This window comes from Nuphar pumila, chromosome 7 (genome assembly GCF_984573655.1).
Source record: "Nuphar pumila chromosome 7, dmNupPumi1.hap1.1, whole genome shotgun sequence".
Taxonomy (NCBI): Eukaryota; Viridiplantae; Streptophyta; class Magnoliopsida; order Nymphaeales; family Nymphaeaceae; genus Nuphar; species Nuphar pumila.
This window is the reverse complement of record NC_143255.1, coordinates 116,112,288-116,136,929: the sequence shown is the minus strand read 5'-3', so window position 1 is coordinate 116,136,929 and position 24,642 is coordinate 116,112,288. Positions and strand designations below refer to the sequence as shown.

At 42.8% G+C, this 24,642-nt stretch overlaps 1 protein-coding gene across 1 annotated transcript; it reads right to left on the bottom strand.

Annotated features, from left to right (window-relative positions):
* Positions 1 to 18,946: 18,946 nt before the first annotated feature.
* On the bottom strand, positions 18,947 to 22,492 carry LOC149833072 (putative serine/threonine-protein kinase WNK6). The gene is made up of 7 exons (XM_090014880.1): positions 21,786 to 22,492; positions 21,508 to 21,545; positions 21,185 to 21,412; positions 20,841 to 21,061; positions 20,591 to 20,748; positions 20,069 to 20,513; positions 18,947 to 19,935 (listed from the first exon to the last, which is right to left on the bottom strand). The coding sequence occupies exons 1-7, from the start codon at positions 21,888 to 21,890 to the stop codon at positions 19,148 to 19,150; spliced, it is 1,983 nt and encodes a 660-aa protein (XP_089871006.1). The 5' UTR covers positions 21,891 to 22,492; the 3' UTR covers positions 18,947 to 19,147.
* Positions 22,493 to 24,642: the final 2,150 nt, after the last annotated feature.

Sequence of the window (24,642 nt, the reverse complement as noted above, 5' to 3'; positions counted from 1 at the left end):
CCTGTGTGTTGTCATTTTCAGGATTTGCTGACGGGGAAGAAGATTGGTGGAGGCTACGGAGAAAATGGAGTCTACTATCTACATCACCCTGTGGGTAACATTTATGCTGCAGTCGATGATTTCTCGAGTCCTGTTCAGTAGCATCATGTCTCGGACATCCGTCTTTGTCAAAGCTTCGTCGTGTCATCCCTCAAATTTCATCTACTACATCATTCCAATGTGAAGCATGTCAGTTGGGCAAGCATCGTAGGAGTTCGTTTCCTTCTAGTCAAAGTCAGTCCAATCATAAAGTCTTTGAACTTCTTTATGCGGATGTATGGGGTCCTAGTAAAATTCCTACCAAGACTCAATGTCATTATTATCTTGTTATTGTTGATGATTTTTCGAAGTTGTTTTGGTTGTTCTTAATAAAAGAAAGATCTGAAGTTCCTAGTATTCTTAAATCATTGGTTATTGAAATAAAAACCCAGTTTGAATCCGTTGTCAAGATTATCCGCACTGATAATGCCCTTGAGTTTAAAACAAAAGCACTGTTGCAATTTTATCGGGACCATGATATTCAACCTTAAACCACGTATGCCTATACTTTCCAACAAAATGGGGTGGTTGAGCGAAAACACGAGCATCTCCTTGATGTAGCTCGTACCCTTATGATTCAATCCAATGTTCCTGCTTCATATTGAGGTGATGCGGTTACCACGACTTGTTTTTTTATCAACCGCATGCCTTCATCATCCGTGGACGACCAAATTTCCTTGCGAATTTTGTATTCTAATGTACCCATCTTCTCTCTTTAGCCCAAGGTATTTGGGTGCGTTTGTTTTGTGCACAGACTCGGACCTGACCGTGATAAATTAGCCACTCAAGCCACTAAGTGTATGTTTATAGGCTATCCCAAAAATCAAAAGGGGTATCGATGTTATGATCCGATTTCTCGTCGGGAGTATGTCAGTGCGGATGTATCTTTCTTGGAGTCTATTCCATATTATTTCAGCATTGGTGATAAGAAGCAAGTTGATCAAGATGACTCATTTCCTCTTCCTATTCCTCATTTTCCTTTGGAATCAGTGCCCCTATCACCGAATCCAACTCCATCTTCCTCATGGTTTTCCAATCCTCCATTGGTGTATGTGCATAGAGCTCCAACCCCTCCAGTGCCTCTATCTTCTTCTTCTCCTGAGGTAAGTACTCCTGACAACAATGATATTTCTGTTGATGATAACAGGCCAATTGCTCTGCGAAAGGGGGTACGACAATGTACCTTATATCGTATGTCTTAGTTTGTGTCACATGCCAAAATTGGTAATAAGATGAAAGCTTTTATTTCATCTTTATCTGCTGAAACTATTCCTATGAATTGTCAAACAACAGTACTCGATAGCCGGTGGAAGTAGGCTATGCAAGATGAAATTGATGCTTTACTGTATCAACAAACATGGGATCTTGTTGATCCTCTATTGGATGCGGACATTGTTGGATGCAAATGGGTATACACCATTAAATACAACTCAGATGGTTCAATTGAAAGATACAAGGCCCGGTTAGTAGCAAAAGGTTATACTCAGACATATGATGTTGATTTCTTTGAGACATTTTCTCTTGTAGCACGTATGGGCACCATTCATCTTGTTCTCTCCGTAGTTGTTCATCGTGTATAGAGTTTGTGTCAACTAGATGTGAAAAATGCATTCCTATATGAGGATCTATCTGAGACAGTCTACATGCAACAACCTCCTGAGTTTGTGGTTGAGGGGGAGTGTCAGAAGGTGTGCAAATTAAGAAAGGCGATATATGGTCTAAAGCAAAGTCCTCATGCATGATTTCAAAAGTTGTTTGAAGTGATGTCAAAGTTTGGTTTTAATAGATCAACGTCAGACCACACATTATTTATTACGAAAACTAGCTCAGACATAATTGTTATGGTGGTATATGTGGATGATATCATCCTTACAAGAGATAACATGAAAGATATTGCAGCTACGAAGGCTTATCTTCAAAAACATTTTGTTACAAAAGACCTTGGTTCCCTTAGATACTTTCTGGGCATTGAAGTGGCGAGGTGCAGTTAGGGTGTAGTTCTGTCTCAACGGAAGTATGTTCTTGATTTATTAAAAGCAAGGTTGTTAAATGCGATAAGGCGAAGCGAGGCGTTGAGCCTGTTATGAAGCGAGGCGTACGCCTCGAGGCGTTGAAGCGTAAGCTTCATGATCAAAATAATAAAATAAAATATTTTGATCGTCGGTGGAAACACGACCAGTAATAAAAGGGGGCTTTACAGTTTACACGGAACAAAAGAAAGAAGGGGGGGGGGGATGCTACAAAACTCACAGGCGGCCTCGTTTACATTCTGAAGGTGAACCCAGCGAGCAGGACAGTGATGTTGAGATCAAACGGGACGCGATCCTCCTCCCTCTCCGCACATTCCCGGGAATCCTCCGTTCGGTCGAGTTCCTTCTGAAAGAAGAAGCATAAGACTTCACTCTACAACCTAGAACTCACGTACAACGGAGATCTCGAGAAGAATCGCCTCGAGTAGACGATCATCATAGAGCTCCGACCGTGGAGAGGCGGAGCGAAAGGGAAGCAGAAGCCACGCGGGAACAACGGCGAGAGTCGACAGGCGATGAAGGAGGCCATGGATGACGAGATTAGGGTTTCGAATGGCCCGAGAGTTAGAGATCGTCTCTGGTTCTCGATAGAAAAAATGGGAAGATGATGATGCGCTCCGCGAGAGCTTCCAGAGGCGTCGCTCTTCTTGTTCTTTCTCTTTTAACGACTTAAATTTTGGGGCAGGTTATATGTGCAAGTTGCAACCCCCCTGAACACGCAACACCCTGTGGTCTGGCAAAGCAGGTTATATGTTCCTATGAAAGAGAGTATACCTCGGGAAGGGGCTATGCTTCACAGCCTTCTGGTCGTATTTCCGCCATAGGGATGCTGCAGGTGAAGGTCATCGACTGCAGAGAAAGGGGAGGAGACTGGAGTCGGGTGTTTTTTGCTTTACATGATGCGTACGCCTTAGAGGCGAAGCACGCCTCGATGAGAGGCGTGCGCTTCACCCATGTGAAGCGTACGCTTCAAAACTCAAACGCCTCGGTACAACGCCTCAGTACCTTGAGCGTGCGCTTCGCCTCTGAGGCGTACGCTTCAGGTACTGAGGCGTACACCTCTCACAACACTGAGTAAAAGAGACAGGAATGTTGGGAGCTAAACCATCAAATATTCTCACGGATCACAAAGTTCATTTGTTGGATGAGGGGTCAAAACCTGTTGATAGCAGGAGCTATCGTTCATTGGTAGGGAAGTTATTATATGTGACAATGACTAGACCTGATATTGCTCTAGCTGTAAGCAAGGTTAGCCAATTCATGGACAAACCGACTGAGGTACACTGGAATGCTACAATGATGATACTCAGGTACTTAAAATCTTCTCCTGAAAAAGGGTTATTATTCAAGAAAGGGGGTACCCTGGAAGTAGTTGCTTACTCTGATGCTGATTATGCTGGGTCTGTAGAGGATAGAAAATCTACCACAGGATTCTGTGTATTTGTGGGAGGTAACCTAATCTCTTGGAGAAACAAGAAGCAAACCGTGGTTGCTAGGTCGAGTGTCGAATCAGAATATAGGGCTATGGCCCAAACAACAGTTGAATTAATGTGGGTTTGAACTGTGTTGATCGATCTTCAAGTGAAGGTTTCATCACCTATGGTGATGATGTGTGATAACAAGGCAGTTACATATATAGCCAATAATCCTGTATTTCATGAGAGGACAAAACATATTGAATTTGACTGTCACTATATAAGAGATATGGTTCAAGCTGAACATATCTCTACCAAACATGTAATATCTGAGGATCAAGTTGCAGATATTTTTACAAAGCCTCTTGCCAGGCCCAGTTTCTCAAAATGTTGTGGCAAGCTGAGCATGATTGATATCTATGCTTCAGCTTGAGAGGGGAGTGTTAAGAGAAGCCGACCACTTTAAAGTAAAGTTTATTTAGTCTTAAGGTTGTTTTTGGTATTTTATACCTAATGAGGGACTCTAATGTATTTTTGCTCTCTTGGCTAATCTCTATTTAAACTTAAGGAGATTAGACCTAATTAAGTTTCTAAGTTCTTACTTTATCTCTTTCTCGTTTCTGTGTATTCTCTGAGCCTTTCCATCTACAGTCTCTAGTTTAAATGAAAACATTATGGGTTGCCTGGACAAATAGCCTTTCTAACTCTTGCAATCCATCTAATAATCAGTTTCCAGATAAGTAGAGTTAAAATACCAAATGCATCTAATAATCAGTTCCAGATAAATAGAGTTGAATTACCATGCGCATTGTTTCAGATGTATGCTTCAGTTTTTACTTGCGGTCTAGTAATTTACATAATGAAAAGATGTGATGCCTTTGCTGTATGATGTAATGGAGCGAGCAGTAACGGTGGAATGAGATGAAGTTTGAAGAATAAAGCTGTAAGAAATCATAGTCAAAGGAAAATCAAGCTGGAAGAAATCATAGTCAAATAAAAAAGGATAGAGATTGAAACCAAAAGTTTACAAGGCATTGCCGGGCCAGAAAAATAAACGTGTTAAACACCATGCAACTTATTTCAAATGTCATCGTCTTTGTTCTACTGCCAATTGTACAAATCTGTGGAATATTTTTAAATTCTTATTTTCTTTGGGAAGTTTTAAAAACGCAGGTCAGCTATTAGCAATGATAAAAAAAACATTAGTTTTTGAAATTGTTAAAAAAACATGCCTATACTTATGCTCCCTCAATCAAACATTCATTTTTGTCAGTTTCACTTGGGTTATCGAAAACCCAAGTTGAATTTTGAGACTAAAAATTACTATTTACCCTCAAATTTTCTTTGTTAGGTGTTTCTAAATTTCTAATGCCCCTTTTTTGAGGTCAAAATGGTAATTGCAGCACAAACTTAACAGCAATTTTGATGAAAGTAAACTTTAGCTTCTTTTTAATTAGCCACGAAATTGTGTTTTTGAAAAAAATTCTCTTTTCTTTTTTAGTTTTTAAAGTTTTTCTCGATTAGTATGCAAGATTTCCTTTTGTTTTGGCGTATTCTAGGTGGCATTATCATAAATCTCATCCTCGGATAAATCTTGGTGGAGAAAATACCTTGCGATACTTTGGAAATTGTGATTTTTCTTAGAAAATAAAACATTATAAAAAATACTGAAAAACATAACATTATAAAAATATTACAAATTATTTGTGTTATGTTTAAAGCTATATTCTTCAGCATTATGTGGGCATTTAAAAATATCAAGATAAGCTCACACTATTTTCAAGGTCACGGATGTTTGTTACGTAGCTAGTCTGTTCGATACATATCCATATCCAACTTAATCCGAAACATTTACATCCTTAACTAAGTATAGTATGAACATCACTGCTTATAACTAGCGCGTGGTAAACATTGCGATGTTTTGAAAACATAGTGAAAAATTGAGATATTTTTAACAACCATTTTTAGCAGCCAAAATATCGCATCATCATATTTAGATGCAAAATATCAGGATTTTATTGTGATACATTTATTTCAACATACTAATAAATATTCAAATATCAAATTTCTTTTGTGGTACTTAGATTTATGTCGACATAATATTATAGTCAAAGATCTATTATCTTTTTTTTTTCCACAGAAGATCGATTTTCTTTTTAGTACATAATATTTAACGCTTTTGTTATCTTATATTTGTATTTCTCAACTTGTTTATCTTTTTCCAAGATTGTGCCAATAAAAAAAAAACCAAAATTTGAAAACATCCCGATATTTTCAAACATATAAAAGTCTGTCACATTGAGCCCTAAACTCAACGGGCAGAAACAACATACCGGACCGATTTTGTGTAAGGCCAAAAAATAAATGAATAAATAAAACCCTAATTTTTTAATTTGCCTTTCCCTCCCAAGAGGCCTAAGATCTCTCTCTCTCTCTCTCTCTCTCTCCACCATGGAAGATGGTGCAGCAACAAGAAACAAGGCACAGAGAAGCGACCCAATAAGCGATCTGCCAGAGACCATTCTGAGCCACATCCTCTCCTTCCTCTCCACCAAAGAGGCTGTGAGGACGTCCGTCCTCTCCCGCTCCTGGAGACGCTCCTGGGATTGCACCCCCCACCTCGATCTCGACCACCACCTCGTCCCCAATTCCGATCTCGATTACTGGCCTCTCGTCTCGACGCAAACGAGATCGAGATGGGAGGAAACCGCCCACCGAATCCTTTTGTCCCATCGCGGATTCATCGATAGCTGCCGGGTCATCCCGGCCTCTTCTCACGGCGCCAAGAGCTTCGCCCACCACGATTCCATTGTCGAAATCCTCGTTCAGAAGGGAATCCAGACGCTTGAGTTACTTAATTACGGCAATTTTGCTTACCCTGTTCACCCTTGCATGTTTCGCTGCGGGTCCCTGAAAAATTTGAAGCTCAGGGGATGCACATTCGGACGCAATTTCGAGTTCGGTGGATGCACCAATTTGCGGTCGATAACGCTCCAGAGCATCAAAATCAACTACGAGACGATCCGGAGGTTGGTGCTGGAATGCGGGTGTTTGGAGGATTTGGCATTGGATCATTGTTGGGGGAGTTCGTGCCTGGAGATTCGGAGCCCCAGCCTTGTTCAGTTGAGCCTGGCGGGTTTGAATGGAGTAAACAGGATCGTGGTCGAGGCCCCCAAGCTTTCGGATCTGGCGATGAGCTCCGGGGACGAATTACAGGAATTTGAGATTTCCGCAGAGAATTTGGATTCGTTTTGTGCATCTACTTATCGTCACTCACAGGCTGATTGCTGCGGGAATGAAACGATAGAGAAGACAGGCCGATGCTTGAGTATGATCATCAACAATGTGGTTCACGTTAGTACTCTGAATCTGAGTGGTTTTGAGTTTAAGGTATGGATTTGGCGTTACAGTTTTGAAGGCTCTGCTTAAATCTTGGATGTGACACAGTACATACTACCATGGCTAATTCCAAATACCAGGGGCAATTCTACCGTGGAATTGGACTATTGAGTGAGAGTTGTGGACTCGATCAGTTCACCAGAGTACCATTTGATCGTGATTTTGGAGTCAGCCGAGTTAGATTGATTTCCAATATTGCTAAGTTTGATTGCTGAGACATCCTTTATTAATTAGCTTCATCTCCAGTTTATGAAATTATGAAAATTTGATTCATTTCCTCTTCCCTACCAGTACAATTGAGGACAAACTCAACCATTGCAAATAATTGGGTTCCCTTTCTGTTCTTTCAGTGCTTGAGCGCAGGAAACATACCCAAGTGCTTACCCAGTACCTTTTGTAATATTAAGAAGTTGGTTGTGCAACTGATGCTGGATGAGAAACAGCGGGCGAAACTCCTCGTTAGATTGCTTAAAAGTTGTCCTTTGCTGGAAGAATTGGAGCTCGTGGTGAGCACTCTGCACCATTTTTTTTCTTTTGGTAGAATTGGATCAGTGAGATCATTATGACCATCTTTCCTCGTTTCATTTGTTTATTCAAACTGCTGTCAATGTGAGTATAAGTAAAAGGTTGGCAATCCCAATTATCAAAACATCAAAAAATGCCTCCCTTCCATAGCTGGAATCTAGCTTAGCAGAAAAGAAGCATGCCTATGTGCTAGCAAAAGGGAATCTGCTAATCATAGTTAACAGGAGATCTAACATGCCCTCGGAATATGACTATTTGTTTCCCATCACGGGTGCAAGAGATCCCTCTTCTGGACTTTACAAGCTCCTTGATTCATTTCATTGCCACACAAGCTATGGAAGAAATTCTATGTTTGGGATTGTTCTATGATTGCATTTAAGCTAGACTATCGGTTGAGAAGCAACTGTCAACTTGCAAGGGAGTATATGGGGTTGATTATCTAGGCATAACTGGCCAATAAATCACTTGTGAAGGAAAGATAGAATACCTACTGGACTGCTTCTAGTGATTTCTTCACAATCCTCTCGATGGTTCAGGCTACCTTTTAAGAAATGCAGAAGATAACAATTGATAGACTTAGAGAGCTTCTAGCACCACTTTTATTGAGGTTATCATATGAAAGCAAGAGACAGTGACCTTTCCAGCTGGAGAGTTTTCAATGGAGTCCACTTGCTAATTGCTAGCAGGTTCTGATGAATTATCCCCAAGGATTTAGAATCTAGATGCCTATTATTTTAATTGGAAACATTTCCTGTCCCATTGTTGAGTCCTTTGTTCAACTCTTTCAAAGATACGTGCTCATTGAAGAAAATAATTCATCATGATGCGATTAATGTACGGGTGAAAATGAAAGGCTCACCCCGTTTATTTGTTTATCTTGAAGGTAAAATTATACATTCTATGCCAGTCGAGTACACAATGTGGTATGGTCTTCCACTTTCCAGTTGAATCAAAGCTCAAGTTGGCTTGTTTCATTATTTATTAATGTTTTAATAAGAAGAATTACTGTTCTGACCTATATATAATGAATGACATCTTTTAGGTTGAAAGCATTTTACTTTTATCATCTCATGAACATCATTTGGTTACAGGTCACTATCCTTTTATTGGAGAATATCAATTTATTATGCTAACTTTGTCTGCAAATTGTTATATTCAAATGATGTTGGACTGCATATATTACATTGTTAGATTGATGGAACTGCTAGCAGGTAGTGGACTCGGTATGATGTCTTGCTTTTTCCTTCTCAGACCCTCCACGACTTTTCAGTAAAGAAACAAGCAAAGGACCTTAAGTTTTGGAAAAGACAAGGAAACATTCACAGTCTCAAGCATAACCTGAAAAGAGTACAAATGAGGACTGACTCTGGTGAATTCCAATTTGGGTTTGCTGCATTCATCATCAATAATGCAAAAGTTCTCAAAAGAATGATTGTTGGCGGATGTCGTTATCCAGATTATGCAGCAGGTGCAGCGAAACTGTTATCAGTGCAAAAGGCCTCACCAGATGCTCACATCATTATCCAATCTTAGCGAGCTTCAGTCTTTTGACATTGATGATCATACGCCTCACTAACCAGCACCTGCAGCAAAACTGTTAAGCTATGTCTCACTGAAAGCTGATCATAAGCTTCACAAACCTGAAGCTGTTATAGTACCATAAAACAAATATTTATAGTTTGTATAATTTATCCTCTTTTTGAACATATAAATTTTCTGATGCATAACGAGCTGTGTTAATAAACATTAATGTTTTAACTATGGAATTGCTAAGCTCATCCCCATTGTTTTCCCTGCTTCAAAACAAATGGGGAGAAAAGGTTCTTCCTCTCAGCACCCCTATCCAGTTACTTCTGTAGTATGTGACTGTTTTGCAGGATTTACAGTAGAATTTATAAATCAATCTGTTGTCAAACAGTCTACAAAAGGAAAATAAATTGTGAACGTAGAATACATAATCAGTACTCATAATTTTGGTTTACACAATACATCTATAGACTTGTCAAAACTCTGACAAAGACGGTCCCATGCAAAAACTTGTTGCCCTACAGCAACCCTGACAAAATTTGGGTGGGCTTAATCTAGTATAGTTTTTCTTGGGGTCTGTTTGTGCGTCATGATAACCTGGGGTTTCTGCGGAATGCATCCTAACACATGCGTTTCTACAGGCCCCCCCATGATACAAATAAAGCAGTTCCTTTATGTGGAGAAAGGGATGTTCCATTTCAGAGGCGAACATGGACACTGCGTCCGAGTGCTGCTGCAGGATGCATTCCTTAGATTTGCCCATGGCTATGAAATCCCAACCACTTGTGCTGTGAGAAAGCACCTCAAAAGGATCGATCAGGTAGTCCAATTGGAGTTCCCCATGTTCCCATTTTGTTGAAAGCTCAGAACATTCCATGGATATGTCCAAAACCTGTAGGCAACATCTTCAAGTCCAGTGGGAAATTCTGCTTGTCAGCATAAGTAACAAGGACGACTCTCCCTCGGCCAGAGTGCATACAATTGAGTATGTTGTAATCTGTAGCAGTATCGCAGGTAAGGCAGCGAAACAAACCAAGATGTTAGAAGCCCAGCTCAGTTCAACTTGCATGAAGTTCGTTCGTTCAGGCTCGTAAAAGTGGGCTTGGTGAAAGCATGCTAAATGAAATCTATGCGTTCATTTTTTTAGGGATCTAATCCTTCTCTTCTGTTTTTTAGTTACATAGAGAGACCCAATGCCTGGGAATGGGTAGATCATAGATCGACCCCCAAGAGGAAAACTCCGTGGCTAAGACCCTCTCCCCACAAGGCCTATGCTGGGCATCGGCTTGTGCAAAGAGGTGACACCCCACAGGGACGAACCTTAATAACCACCCGTACGATAGCCAAGGCCCATCCCCACTATGCCAATTGCCAACCCCTTAGGGACTAGGGATCAGCTCTTGGAACGTTTGATTACAAAACATAGTAGGTCTTTATAAGGCTTAAGGTTCGACAAATCGACGACCCAAAATTTTTATTTCTAATAAATCAATCATGCCTATATGGTGGGAATCTTGAAAATGCACCGGAAGAGCCAAAAAAACTCATTTAGCATGTTTTCATCACTGTGTGTTAAAGGGGTAAATGTTCATAGGCATTTTTACTATTTCTTTCTTTTTTTTTAATCTGGCCATACAAATGTGTTATGCAAGGTCGAATTAATGGGAATCAACTTTGGATTGTCCGATCTTGAGATGTAACTAGATCTTTTTAAATGTTGAAAAAGCCACTGGTTCAAAAAAATTTATATTTTAAACATTAAAAGATCATGTTTTTTTAGTTCCTAGTCTATGTAACACATCCATACAGCTAGATCGCTCGGAAATGGCACCTTTTATCATTGCATTCAGGTCCGAGGGTATGCGTACCTAATTCATACACACTTACCTCTCTCTCTCTCTCTCTCTCTCTCTCTCTATATATATATATATATATATATATATATATATATATATGGTAACTAAAATAAATAAACCAATCAAATATGTAAAATGATATGCACCAAGCTTTTCATATTTTTTTTTTTAAATTTCACCATATGGATGTGATCTAGATGCATGGTTTCATAGAAACGGACTATTGGATCATTATAAGAATGATCTTTTAAGGCTTGAAAATCAATGGCTCAAAATTTTTGTAAATATGCAATTATAAAAAATTACATTTCTTGATTTGATTAGAATGATCTAATAATCGATTCCATTCAAATGGCCCATGCCGAATGCATATGAAGTGTAAGATTTGCAAAAAAATCTATGAAAATCTTGGTTCATGCCAGTTTACTTATTTTGCTAGTTTAGATATTTCAATTTCCTTTATATATATATATATATATATATATATATATATATATATATATATATATATATATATATATATACACACACACGCACATGCAAGGAGTGCAGCTGTCATGACCATACGCTAGCCCCCTCATAGAACCTTACAAATAATCATATATGAAGATGTTTGCTGCTTTATTTAAACCTTTAGATGTGCTTTTTTTATATTTACACAAAGAAACCACCCTCAAAGATTAGAGACCTAGCTGCGCTGGATTTGTCTGCCATACTTATGATCACGTCCTGAGAGCGTAAAACTCTGTGGGCTTACCCCTTTCCCTGGGAAGTCGCCATGCTTTGGCTTGCACAAAGGGTGATGCCCATGGGATTTGAACATAGACCACCTACCTAGCGGCCTAGGCTCCATCCCAATACGCCGAACCCATTTGGGGGCACATGTAGATGTGCTTATCATGTTTATTTACCAAAAACTATACTTTGGATCATACGGACTTATCCAAAAATTTTATCATCAAATTTTGGTGTGATTATGAGAAGTTTGTGTTTTGTTGCACTTTGCAAAACGGATTTGACTATAAAAAATACGCATGAATAAACTACGATAAACACATTGTTCCCTTGCGACTTACAGTGTACAGTTGCGCTAGAGTCTGTTTTGCTTTTGTTGAGTCTGATGTAAGCTGCCCGGTTCAGGTGAATTAATACCCCGAAGGGGCAGCCCGTATACTTGAACTGTAATAGCCTGCGGGCAAAATTGTGAATGAATTAAATGCGTTGAGCTTTCTTTTGTTCACCCTCGTTGTGATTGCTTCTTGTGATTGCAACTTCTCTCCCTCTATTCTCTCTTGCTCTCTTGCACTCTGATCATAAGCTTCCGCGACCGGCAAGCGAGCTGACGAGTAGGCTTGCGGCGGTAAGGAAGGACCGTCGCGCCGCGCTGGCCCATTGAAGGAAATAGGCCCGTGACAAGTGGTATCAGAGCCCGTTCTCGTGCTGGGGAAGGGACTTCGGAGTCGGTGTCGACAGACACGCCGACAGGCTGCGATTTGTGAGCAAGACATCGTGGCGCCTTATCAACACTTGCGCAACACCAGAGGCAAGGCAGTTGCCGAAGCTGAGGAGATGGGTTCACCTCGGGGCCAAGAAGAGTTGGCTGCAACTGTTAACAAGTTGGTGGAAGATGTGACTTCGCATGATGAAGCGATTTCACGCGCATGTGAATCATTCAATGGATTGAATGATGTGGTGGCGAGCCTGCAAGAGCAGGTGAACTTACTAATGGGGCAGGTCACTTCGTTGACGACTACAGTGACCGATCTTGAGTTGAGGAACCGTACGTTGCAGCGGACGGTGACCCTGAATGGCGGAAATGGTGAGAGACCATCAAGGATTGATGTACCTAGACCCGCAAAATTCAATGGTTCTCGCGACAGCAAGGCCATTGAGAACTTCTTGTTCCAAGTAGAAGACTACTTGGATATCCAAAATGTGACCCTTGAAGATCTGAGGATCAAGACTGCAGCGGCCTTACTTGATGGTGATGCTATCGCTTGGTGGAGGCGGAAGCGCAATGACATGGAGAGGGGTCAATGTGTGATAGACACCTTCGACGACTTCAAAGTAGAGTTGCGCAACTACTTCATGCCAAGAAATGCGCAGAGACAGGCTTACCGAATGGTTCGTGAACTCAAACATACTGGTTCATTGCAGGACTATGTCTGAACGTTCCAGAAGCTTATGCTGGAGATACCTAACATGCCAGAAGACGACATGCTCAACTGGTTCATTGTGGGACTTCAACCATGGGCACAGTCCGAAGTGGAAAGGAGCAACCCCCGTATTTTGGAAGATGCATACGTGGCGGCTGAGCGCTTAGTTGATACTCAGCGCAAACCTTTCACCCCATCAACCAAAGTTGGGAAGAAGCCTGACCACGGAGGCAAGAAGGATGAGCAGCACAACGATAAAGGTGAGGCGTCGACACGCCATCAATCCGAAAAGAAACAGAACTACACAAAGCATAACAACAGCAACAAGGGTGCGGTTGTGACATGTTGGTTCTGTGGTGATAGACATATCGCCCGGCAATGCCCAAAGCGCCTTGTAAAGGACGACGGGCAAGCCAATGCTGCACAGGAAGAATGCAGCGATACTGAAGGCAGTGACACTGAGACCATGCAACCGAGGATGGGCGCCATGCGATCGATTAACGCAGCTAGAAGTTGCGCAGCTAAGAACATGCATGTCAGTAAGGAACTTATGTACGTAGAAGTCATTATGAATGGAAAGTCTACTTCGGCAATGGTAGACTCCGGGGCCACACACAACTTTGTCTCGCGGGAAGAGGCAGAGCGGTTGGGCTTGAAAACAGGGCCAAAGCAGAGGACTATCAAAACAGTAAACTCTGAGGCCAAGCCCATTCTTGGTGAAGCAAGAGATGTGGCTACTCAAGTGGGGAGTTGGGTCGGCAAAGCCAACTTCTCTGTGGTGCCCCTGGACGATTTCAAGGTGATTCTGGGTATGGAGTTTCTGCGAAGCCAGAATGTGATGATGCTGCCAAAGTTTAACACGTTGACGATCATGGGATCGGACCTGTCCCACACAGTGCAGTGCCTTACGCAGAAAGGCAAGTCTTCAGTGTTATCAGCAATGCAACTGAAGAAGGGTGTCAAGCACGGGGAGCAGACATTCTTAGTTGCAGTGCGTGCAGATGAAGGGAAGGTAGAAGCAGCAGTGCCGCTGACCCTAGCCCCTCTATTGGAGGAGTTTCGGGGGGTGATGCCTCCGGAATTGCCAAAGCGTCTTCCGCCAAGACGCGAGGTCGACCACAAGATTGAGTTGACCCCGGGAGCAAAGCCTCCCGCAATGGTTCCATACCGTATGGGGCCAGCAGAGTTGAAGGAGCTGCGCAGGCAGCTAGACGAGATGTTGGACGCAGGCATTGTTCGTCCATCAAAAGCCCCATTTGGTGCCCCGGTCCTTTTTCAGATGAAACATGATGGCTCTAAACGGTTATGTGTGGATTACCGGGCCTTGAACAAGGTCACGGTGAAGAACAAGTACCCATTGCCATTGATAGCAAACTTGTTCGATCAGCTAGGCAGTGCCCGTATCTTTTCCAAGCTAGATCTGCGATCGGGTTACTGGCAGGTGAGGATTGCCGAAGGTGATGAGCCGAAAACAACTTGTGTCACCCGCTATGGTGCTTACGAATTTCTAGTAATGCCATTCGGGTTGACAAATGCTCCAGCCACGTTCACGACTTTAATGAACCAGATTTTCTACCCTTACTTAGACAAGTTTGTGGTAGTCTATCTGGATGATATCGTGATCTACAGCAGTAACATGGAGGAACATGTCGGGCACTTGCGAACAGTGTTTCAGGTGCTGAAGAAGAATGACCTCTGTGTTAAACGAGAGAAGTGTCTCTTCGGGCAAGAGGAGATCAGCTTCCTTGGCCACGTTGTGGGGCGTGGTGTGCTGCGTATGGATGGGCAGAAGATAAGGGCCATCCAGGAATGGGTTCCGCCAAGCAAAGTGCCAGAATTGCGGTCATTCCTCGGCTTGGCAAATTATTATCGGCGTTTCATCGAAGGTTATTCCCTCATTGCTGCGCCCCTCACAGATTTGTTGAAGAAGAATCGGGTATGGCTCTGGACAGGAGCGTGCCAAGATGCCTTCGAGGGCTTGAAGAAAGCCTTAGTGAGAGAGCCAGTGCTGCGACTGCCTGATCATTCGAGACCCTTTGAAGTCCACACTGATGCCTCAGACTTTGCCATTGGCGGGGTTATTATGCAAGACGGGCATCCGATCACATATGAGAGTCGTAAGCTGAAGGATGCAGAGAGGCGGTACACAGTGCACGAATGTGAGATGACCGCCATTGTGTATTGCCTCAGGACCTGGCGGCACTACCTTTTGGGTGCCGAGTTCGTCGTCAAGACGGACAATGTGGCCACGAGCTATTTTCAGACGCAAAAGAAGTTGACGCCCAAGCAAGCTCGATGGCAGATGTTTTTGGCTGAGTTCGACTTTGCCTTAGAGTACAAGGTTGGAAAAACCAATGTTGTGGCGGATGCTTTGAGCCGTAGGGCTGAATTAGCTGTTGCGCGCGCAGAGCCTTCTGAAGTGCATTTGGAGGGTGCATTGCTGATTCGCATCCGCGAGGGTACACAGCAGGATCCGACCGCACAACACCTTGTTTCTCTGACGCAGGCAGGGAAGACTCGACGATTTTGGCTACAGGATGGCATCCTGGTAACAAAAGGGGGACGCATCTTTGTACCACGGTGGGGAAGCCTTCGCCGAGAGCTACTCAAGGAGTGCCATGATACACTATGGGCCGACCATCCTGGTCAGGAGCGGACCTTAGCACTCCTTGAGCGCGGCTACTATTGGCCGCAGATGAGAGACGATGTTGAGGGGTATGTGCGGACATGCCTCATCTGCCAGCAAGATAAGGGGACAAACCAGAAGGCTGCCGGTCTCCTTGAGCCTCTACCAATTCCAGAACGTCCTTGGGAAAGCATCTCTATGGACTTCATCGTTAGTCTGCCAAAGGTAGAGGGCCTCAGTTCTATTTTAGTCGTGGTGGATCGTTTCTCAAAGTATGCCACCTTCATCTCAGCTTCCAAGGAGTGCCCTGCAGAGAAGACTGCAGAGTTGTTCGTAAAGCATGTGGTGAAGCACTGGGGCATACCAAAGAGCATTGTGAGCGATCGCGATGCTCGCTTCACGGGCAAGTTCTGGCGTGAAGTATTTCGGTTACTTGGCTCTGATTTGCTGTTTTCAACAAGCTTCCATCCGCAGACAGATGGGCAGACAGAGCGCATCAACAGGATACTGGAGCAGTACCTTAGGCACTTTGTTAGTGCCAATCAGAAAAATTGGGTGAAGCTCCTTGATGTGGCACAGTTTTGTTATAATCTGCAGAAGAGCGAATCTTCAGGCCACAGCCCGTTTGAGATAGCCACGGGGCAGCAGCCACTGACCCCGCACACTCTTGCCGCACAAGAAAAAGGAAGGCCATCCTTCGCCTATCAGTTTGTTCGCGACTGGCACGAGCAGAATGAGTTGGCGAAGGCATTCTTACACAAAGCGGCGAAGAGAATGAAGAAGTGGGTGGACAAACACCGTCGGCCCGCAGGGTTCCAAGTTGGGGACCAAGTGTTGGTGAAGTTATATCCTGGTCGCACAGGCATCTTCCGCGGGCGGCACCGCGGACTACTCAGAAAGTATGAGGGACCCTTCACCATCACAAAGAAGGTGGGCAAGCTGGCATATAAGTTGGAGTTGCCCCCAGACTTCAAGGTGCACCCGGTGTTCCACGTGTGCAACCTCAAGCAGTTCCATCCAGATGATGGAGACCCGGAACGCAATGTGCCGCAACGCGCTCCCATCATGCAGAGGGCCCCGGCAGCACAACGGGCCGAGAAGCACCTCAGTCAGATCCTTCGCCACAAGGTCAACTACTTGGGACAAGCGAAGAAATACTTGGTGCAGTGGGAGGAAACAGCGGAACCAACGTGGGAGCCTGCATTTCGAATGAACAGCCGCTACCCGGCTGAAGTCAGGGCTTACCACGAAATAGATGGCGCCGAGGACGGCGCATGATTTGAAGGGGGGAGCATGTTCCCTTGCGACTTACAGTGTACAGTTGCGCTAGAGTCTGTTTTGCTTTTGTTGAGTCTGATGTAAGCTGCCCGGTTCAGGTGAATTAATACCCCGAAGGGGCAGCCCGTATACTTGAACTGTAATAGCCTGCGGGCAAAATTGTGAATGAATTAAATGCGTTGAGCTTTCTTTTGTTCACCCTCGTTGTGATTGCTTCTTGTGATTGCAACTTCTCTCCCTCTATTCTCTCTTGCTCTCTTGCACTCTGATCATAAGCTTCCGCGACCGGCAAGCGAGCTGACGAGTAGGCTTGCGGCGGTAAGGAAGGACCGTCGCGCCGCGCTGGCCCATTGAAGGAAATAGGCCCGTGACACACATGTAGGTTCAAATAAATCAAAAGACACAAACGGGCATACACACACAATTGCAATTGGGAGGTCCCTGGTTTCATTTTCATGTCATAAAAACACGCGTACACAAGCTAGCTGGAGTTCTGCTTTTGGCTTGGGTGCGAGTCTGAGCTCAAGCTAAGACTTAAACCTAAATGGGCAAAAGCCTGAACAGCCTAAACTTGTGCCATTTGGATTGTTTACGAACCCTACCGGATGTAAACAATTCTGATTAAAGATGGATGTGGCCAATACCAGATCCGACTAATCGGATGTTGGCTAAACAAACTCGGATTCAGATTCATATCGTAAAAACTCATACCAAATATCTGTCAAATCCATATCTGTTGGATTCAGTATCAAAAAATCAAAACCATATCGACATCCAATTATAATCAGATATGGTTTTGGCTTACCAAATCCGACTAAACAGAATCGGATGTGGTCAGATATCTCATTCATACTGCCCCATTGATATCTCTAACAGGCCCTAATCACAGATACCCAGATCAGAAACGGAGTTGGGACTTTATTATGTGGTATCAGTCAGATCCCCAGCATGACCCAGCTCATATCTATCCCGCATGCATCACTACTCTCTCTCTCTCCGAATTAAACTAGATGTAGTTATTGGGAGATTAAGCTTCTCATTTTTCTTCTTTTTTTAATAGGGAAGCTGAGGTTAGGCAGATCCCTACGTGTATATTGAAAGATAAAGTTACACATCAAGGAGTAACGGACTCCAATTAGCAGTTTATCTTTCCACCAAGGATTAGGGGACCCAGAAAGGCCATATGAGCTAGCATCATTCTTCGGAAGTTATTGAACATTTTTGGCACATACACTATTCTGAAGCGTCTGAATTGATACAGAGAATTAAGAATATTCTCTGCAATTAGGACCTGGACGCCATCTTCCTTCAACATGGTTATCATAAGACGAACTAAATCTCACCTGCAACTTTCAATAATGATTTGCTGTTGGGCACTTAGCAGGGATAGGATATTTGGCCAAAGATTCCACTCTCTATGTTGAAGTGAAAAGTCGCCCCATGTCCAACCTGCTGTCAGAAAATGACCTTGATGATTTCTTACTGTGAAGCCTAGACGCCAATGCTGATGAAAAAGGCTGTAAAAATTGATTTTCAACTAGTCGTGTAGGAGGAAACCAGCGCCCTGCAGTTACCACCTAAGGGAAATTGGATGACCACTGTTCTTAAAAACAACTAGAGATAATCCGAGTTGGAGTTGCAGGAGTTGGCTTAAAAAGTTTTATTGTTTCCAAGAGCTGCCAGAAATTTTTATCAAAAGATAAAAAAAGAAACTATTGAGATGGCTGAATTACAGCTTCCTTATCAATCAGGAACGTTCTGACCACCTCCAAGATCAGTCATCAACGATTGTTGGTTGTATCACATACGTTTTTTTTCCTTTTCTCCATCCCAAACACGAGAACATAGGTTGTTGGAACCGATGCAACAGTGAGACTTCTTTTCTTCACCTCTTTTCCACCCAAGTCCACTGGTTGAGAGGCTTTTGTGCAAAAATACAACAGATTATGCTTACGAATATTAGAGAAAGGAGGCACGTCCTAGAGGCTTGTAGATACTCTCTTTTTTACATATTTAATGTACGAACATGGAAATGCTTTACACCATAATTCCAATGTCAAAAAAGTATATAAATACCTTGTCATTATATCACAAAATCTAAAAGACATTGGGCTCAACTCAAACTGGCTTCACATCTCATTGAAGAAAAATCCAGTAAAATTTAGAGAAAATAAGCAATGGTATTCTTCATCTAGGAAAAAAAAAAGAGGGCAAGGAAAAAAAGAAAAAGAAAAAAGAACATCAACGCGAATTTCAATCAAACACCGCTCACTTTCTTCTTTGTTATGCATCTCTTCCTTGCCTCCTCCATTGCTTCCTCTCGCTGCCTTGAGAGTTCCTGAAATAATTGTTGATACCGTAATTCAATCATATGCAACTCCGACTTCAACCCATCTTCCTCCGACGGCAACGAGGCATTGGTTCGCAAGTTTGAAATGTTGGCAAGATCACTTACATTACAGACAGACAAATCTAAATTTGTCACAAGAACATCCCCACTGCCATGTTTCCTCACTCCGATAGCAGCTGAATCGATGACATTACAATATTCATTTGAGATTCCAGAGACAAATGAGACAGGAGAATCTTGGTCCTCTCTGGTGTCCAAACTCGAAGGCGAATCAAAGCCACCATGGGACATAGCATCATCCAACTTTGTAAATAAAGTAACCTCACTAGGCAGTACAGATCCCTCAATGGAATTCAGATCAAGGCAAGAACTCCCCAAGTCTGACTGCGACAGAACATCCTCCGCAATCCTGACAGCCTTGCTGCCACTAACTGCATCCCATGAATAGCCAATGGAGAACCGGTCATGCTCAGGGTCTTTAGAATCTGTATAGATGCAATTTGTACCATTCAATGACTGAACCATGGAAGATGGTTTCCACTCCGGAACCAATTTCATTATCAGGAAATCAATGAATTCAGCAATAAATGTCACATCCTGGTCCGAGAGGTCCAGTTGCTCCATCATCTCGCTGGCAACCGAAAGTGCAGTGTCGCTATCAAGGTAAAACATGAAATGGACATTCTTCACACGTCCTACAGCACGAGTAAATCTAATTAACACAATTAAGGCTTCAAATGAGGTGCATCCTAGCATAACACAACAGGCAGGCAAATCACTCTACAAGGTAATAAAGTTCACACACTTTGAGCCGGACAATTCACTTACCACAAGGATCAGCTATCCGCAGAATTAGTGATATAGAATTAGCATCACTTTTCTCCACCTTCAACTTGAATTCATGGTTTTTGTTAGATCTCTCGAATTCCAAGCACGGCAAATGTTGAGCAATGACACTACTTTCTGGATTAGGACTCATGGAAAGATGATTGTAGTCATAATCTATATCCATGGACAACGGTCCAGACTTGATCTGAGCAACTGACGTCCCATCAGAGAGAAGAGAGGAGCCACCTACATTTAATGTTTTAGGCACAAAATTGGGAAACTGTAGAGGATTGCGGACTTGCTCTTTTGGATCAATGCACTGAAGAAATGGATCTTTCAACAGTTCCCTTGCAGGAGGTCTTTCTGCTGCAGGAGCTAAACATTTCTCAATAAGTATCTTTACCTGAGGGTCTTTAACTTTGCCTAAGGCCGCAGGTTTGATTCCCTGCCAGCAAAACGATAGATTAAAAACAACAGCATATACAATCACATGAATTTTACCTAACATGTCAACAAACTTACAGAAGAAACTTTCTTATAAATCTGGGCAGGATTCTTGCATTCACTGTAAGGGTATTCAAAAGTGACCATCTCCAGCAAGCACATGCCAAAGGAATATATGTCAACCAGTTCATTGTACTCTTCCTCGTAAAGCTCTGGAGCCATGAACTCAGGAGTCCCTATTGAAAATACATTACATAGAGGTAAAGATTGATAAGCTCAAACCCAAAATCATATTCTCTACCCATAAACAATTCAAGCTATTTATTACCAATCACACTATGGGCACTTGGCTGCTGCATAACAGTTGCCAATCCAAGATCTCCAATCTTCACTTCTCCATGATTACCATTAACGAATATGTTATCACATTTCAAATCTCTGTGGATAATGGGTGGGTTATGCCAATGAAGGTATTGCAGTCCCCGAAGAATCTGCCTTGCCCAGTTCTTTATAGCCTTCATGTCAACATGTTTGTGCTTTTTACGATACCTGGAATGATTTCGGGAGTTGTTACACTCGCAGACTTGATGTAGAATGTTTTTACCTCTTTCAAGAACCAATACGCTAACACAAGTTACAAAGGAATAATCAAAGGAGGCGGCTCCAACTTACTGACTTAGACTCCCAGAAGTAAACAACTCTGTTATTATGTTGATGGTCTTCTTCTGATCATCAACCCAAGAGTTAAAAAATTTGATGACGTTATCGTGTTTAAGCGACTTGAGCAAATGCACTTCTGAATACAGTCGCTCCAAGTCCTCAGGCGACCGCAAGACATCACCTATTCTAACTTGGTTCCATGCCACTTCTATTCCATCAACTTCGTCAAAAGACCTATATCTAAATACAACTGGTTAAGGGTCCGATTCCAACTTGTTTTGTTCTTCCTTAAATAAATCATGAGAAGTAAATAAAAGGAGATTTTTAAAGGATACACTGTCTTGAATGCTCCTCTACCCAGCACTTCGTTATACTGCTCAATAAACAATATCCACCGTACAAAAAAAATTGCATTCAGAAAAATTCAGAGAGAGAGAGAGAACCAATAAAAATATGCAGCAACATAAAAGAAACAGTAGCAATTCAGTAAAACTTCTGCCCGAACCAATCTGAATTCTAAACCCAGAAACAAATTTCAATTCTTTGCGTATGCCAAAGAGTTCACGAATCACAAGCTTGCAGTTCTCAAAAAGAACGCGGGATCTCGACGTACCCGGATGTATCTACCAGTAGGGTCCGTTTCGGCGATCACGGCATCGGGCGGCTCGGACTGTCCGGAACAGCCATTATCCAACGGCAAGCCATTCATCCTATCCATCCGCCTCAGGCCCGCTCCCAACCACAACCCACCACCTCTGAAGCCGCTTCCCCACTCAAAGACGAGCCTCAGCCATCTGACCGCTCTGAATCTGGCTATCCATGTCTGAAAACGCTTCGGATGCGACGGAGAACGAGCCAAAAGCCGATCGGAACCGGAACCGGCACCGGAGACCAACTCTACCGCTCTGCGACGACCACAATTTCATGGCGCCTCCTCCCGATCCTTCCATCCCATAGGCACCCCTCATCCAGGGAGAGGAAAAAACCTTAACCCTACGTGCCTTGCACCATGCCGTCGCCGCCGCAAACCGGTCGAATCGGACCCCCCGCCGGCCGAAAACCGAAAGAAACCCTAGAATTCAAGCCCTACCATCAGCACCAGCGGAAGAAAGGATGAAAAAGAAGAGGAACCCCCGATTAATGGGGATCGGAAGCCCACATCGATCAGAATCGGGGAGAATAGGAAAACCCTAAAATTTTGGGGAAGGGGAGATAATGGGGCAATCTAGGGATTTGGTGGTGCTGTGGAGTGGCGATGGGCCGAGAGAGATGGCCGGATCAAACACCTGTATGGCACACAAGAATTCTCTCTCTCTCTCCTAAAAAACCAACCTGCCTTTTATATATAATCTTCAATAATTTTCCCATTTTTTTTCTAAATAAAGTATTTATTATTATTGGTTCCTTAATTAAAAGTTAATTAATTTAATTAGTTAATTACAAAATGTCTAGGACCAGTTTCATATCCTATCGAACCACAATGGCTCGACTTGATCCAGTTCGGTAGTTGGCTACTTGGCTTGGTGAGTGTTGGCTACTTGGCTTGGATGTTTGATTCTTGAACGGCTCGCACAACCACCATTAGGTTTATTGGCTTATGCTGAAACATGACTAGGCATGGCAAGGAAGTATGACCTTGACTAGGATCAATTGGTCGCGTTGGAAATGTTGTGCTTTGTGACCAGTCAAGCTAGCTGGCTCGGTTTGGCCATGACTTGGGATGGGCCCTGAACCGACTAGTCGCGTGATCACACTCATGTGGACTAGAATCGATTGGGTATGTGCCGGGAAACTAGTTGGTTGCAGATGGGCTCAGTTGGTCTTGGGAGTCAAGTCAAGCAGGGCACAAAGTGTTGTTTTTATCTTGTGTGACCATACCCATGATAAGAATTAATATAGCTTAACCTAAATTTTCTCGATATTTTCTGCTCCCAAAACCCCCACCTAAAACAGGATTGCCATGCTAAAAACACTAAAGTTGAAAAAATGGATGAACATTCTCTCTTTTTTTTTGGTAACTATCGAGTTTTTTATACATTGAGTTAATGACATGATCTATTTATAAAATTTGATACACCTCAGTGCAATGATTGGTGTAAGTAGTGATTGTAAACTTTTGGGTCATTTATGTTGTTGAAAGAAAGAAGATAGTGTAAGATGTTATATTTTAAGATGTGTACTATTAAAAGAAGTCAAAAAGGTATATTGGTTTTTTTTAGAGAGTTTGAGGCGTGTTGGTTTTGTTTTGGGAATCAAATGGTGGAGATTTTGGCAAAATTTGGGCAGAAATCAAATTTTGAATTTTGGGAAGAGGGTGTGGATGTTCACGTTGGATACGTTAATGAGTTTGAGGTTTTAAGTGTGTTCTTTGTACAAGCAGACTCCGAGTTGACAAAAAAAAAAGTACCGCTCTTCCTTTGAATGACACCTGGTTCAGCTCAAGAATCAGTCAGATATTTTTTGGGGCAACAATCTGAGCCAGAAAGGTTCACCTTAAGGACATGTTTGATGCGCCGTTCCCAGCGGGATTCAGACGAAAATCCCGTTAGTAACAACCTAATCGGACAAACCTTGGACGCGGCAGACGGCATTCTCTGCGTTCGCCGCGTCCATAATTATATGTAATTTTTTATCCACCTCTCTCTCTCTCTCTCTCTCTCTCTCTCTCTCTCTCTCTCTCTCTCAGTATGCAAGGGCTCCGCTGGAGCGATGGGTGGCGGCACCACCGCCTTCGGCGCCAAGAGGGGGCATCCCTTCGGCAGCAAAATAGTGGCTCCTCCTCCTCGTCTGCCGCTGGCCACGATGACGGTGCTGCCCCGTCGACCTTTCATATTGATTTTTTTATGCATTTCTTGAGTGTTCCTATGATGCGTTGTTGACCGAGGTTGACTAAGGCATAGAACTGAGAAGAAGTAGACAGATCTCCATATCTTTCTAGATTTTATTGTTGTTTCTGTGAAACGGAGAATCTCTCTTTCTAGATTTTGTTGTTATTTCTGGGAAAAGGAGAAAGGGAAGAAGAAAATGGAGTGTTTGTAGCCATGAAAGAGGAAGATGGAAGGTCTCTTTAGAATGAGTTTCTTGCCATTTTGGATTTTGCTTCTTCTTCATGCCGTTCGAGCCACCACTGATCAAGCGGACGGTAATTTCTTCCCGGCTCTTGCATTTTGTAAAATAACGAGCAGAAGAGGAAAAAACCCTTTTTTGTTTATGCATTTTTTTTTTGGTATTTCCCGGATCAAAATCTGGTTTTTCTCTTTGGTTGCAATGGAAGAAATGGATATCCTTCCCTGCATTTTCTGACTAGTGTTTTATTTATGTGTTAAAGAAATGAAAAGGAGAAAATGGTTTTATCTGTTCTTCTACTTAGTTGCAGTTTTATCTGTTCTTCTACTTAGTTGCAGTTTGTTCATGTCTTTTTGCCATTTGATGGTTTGCTTATCACTGTTGTTAGGGATGCATTTTCAGAC

Bases quoted from the DNA above. Each gene is read 5' to 3' on its own strand.
- LOC149833072 (XM_090014880.1), bottom strand. From the start codon at position 21,890: ATGGATAGGATGAATGGCTTGCCGTTGGATAATGGCTGTTCCGGACAG. The intron at 21,062-21,184 runs GTAAGTTGGAGC...AAATCATTCCAG, and splicing joins ACTTCTGGGAGTCTAAGTCA to GTATCGTAAAAAGCACAAAC. The intron at 19,936-20,068 runs GTAAGTGAATTG...CTCGTGCTGTAG, and splicing joins GCGGATAGCTGATCCTTGTG to GACGTGTGAAGAATGTCCAT.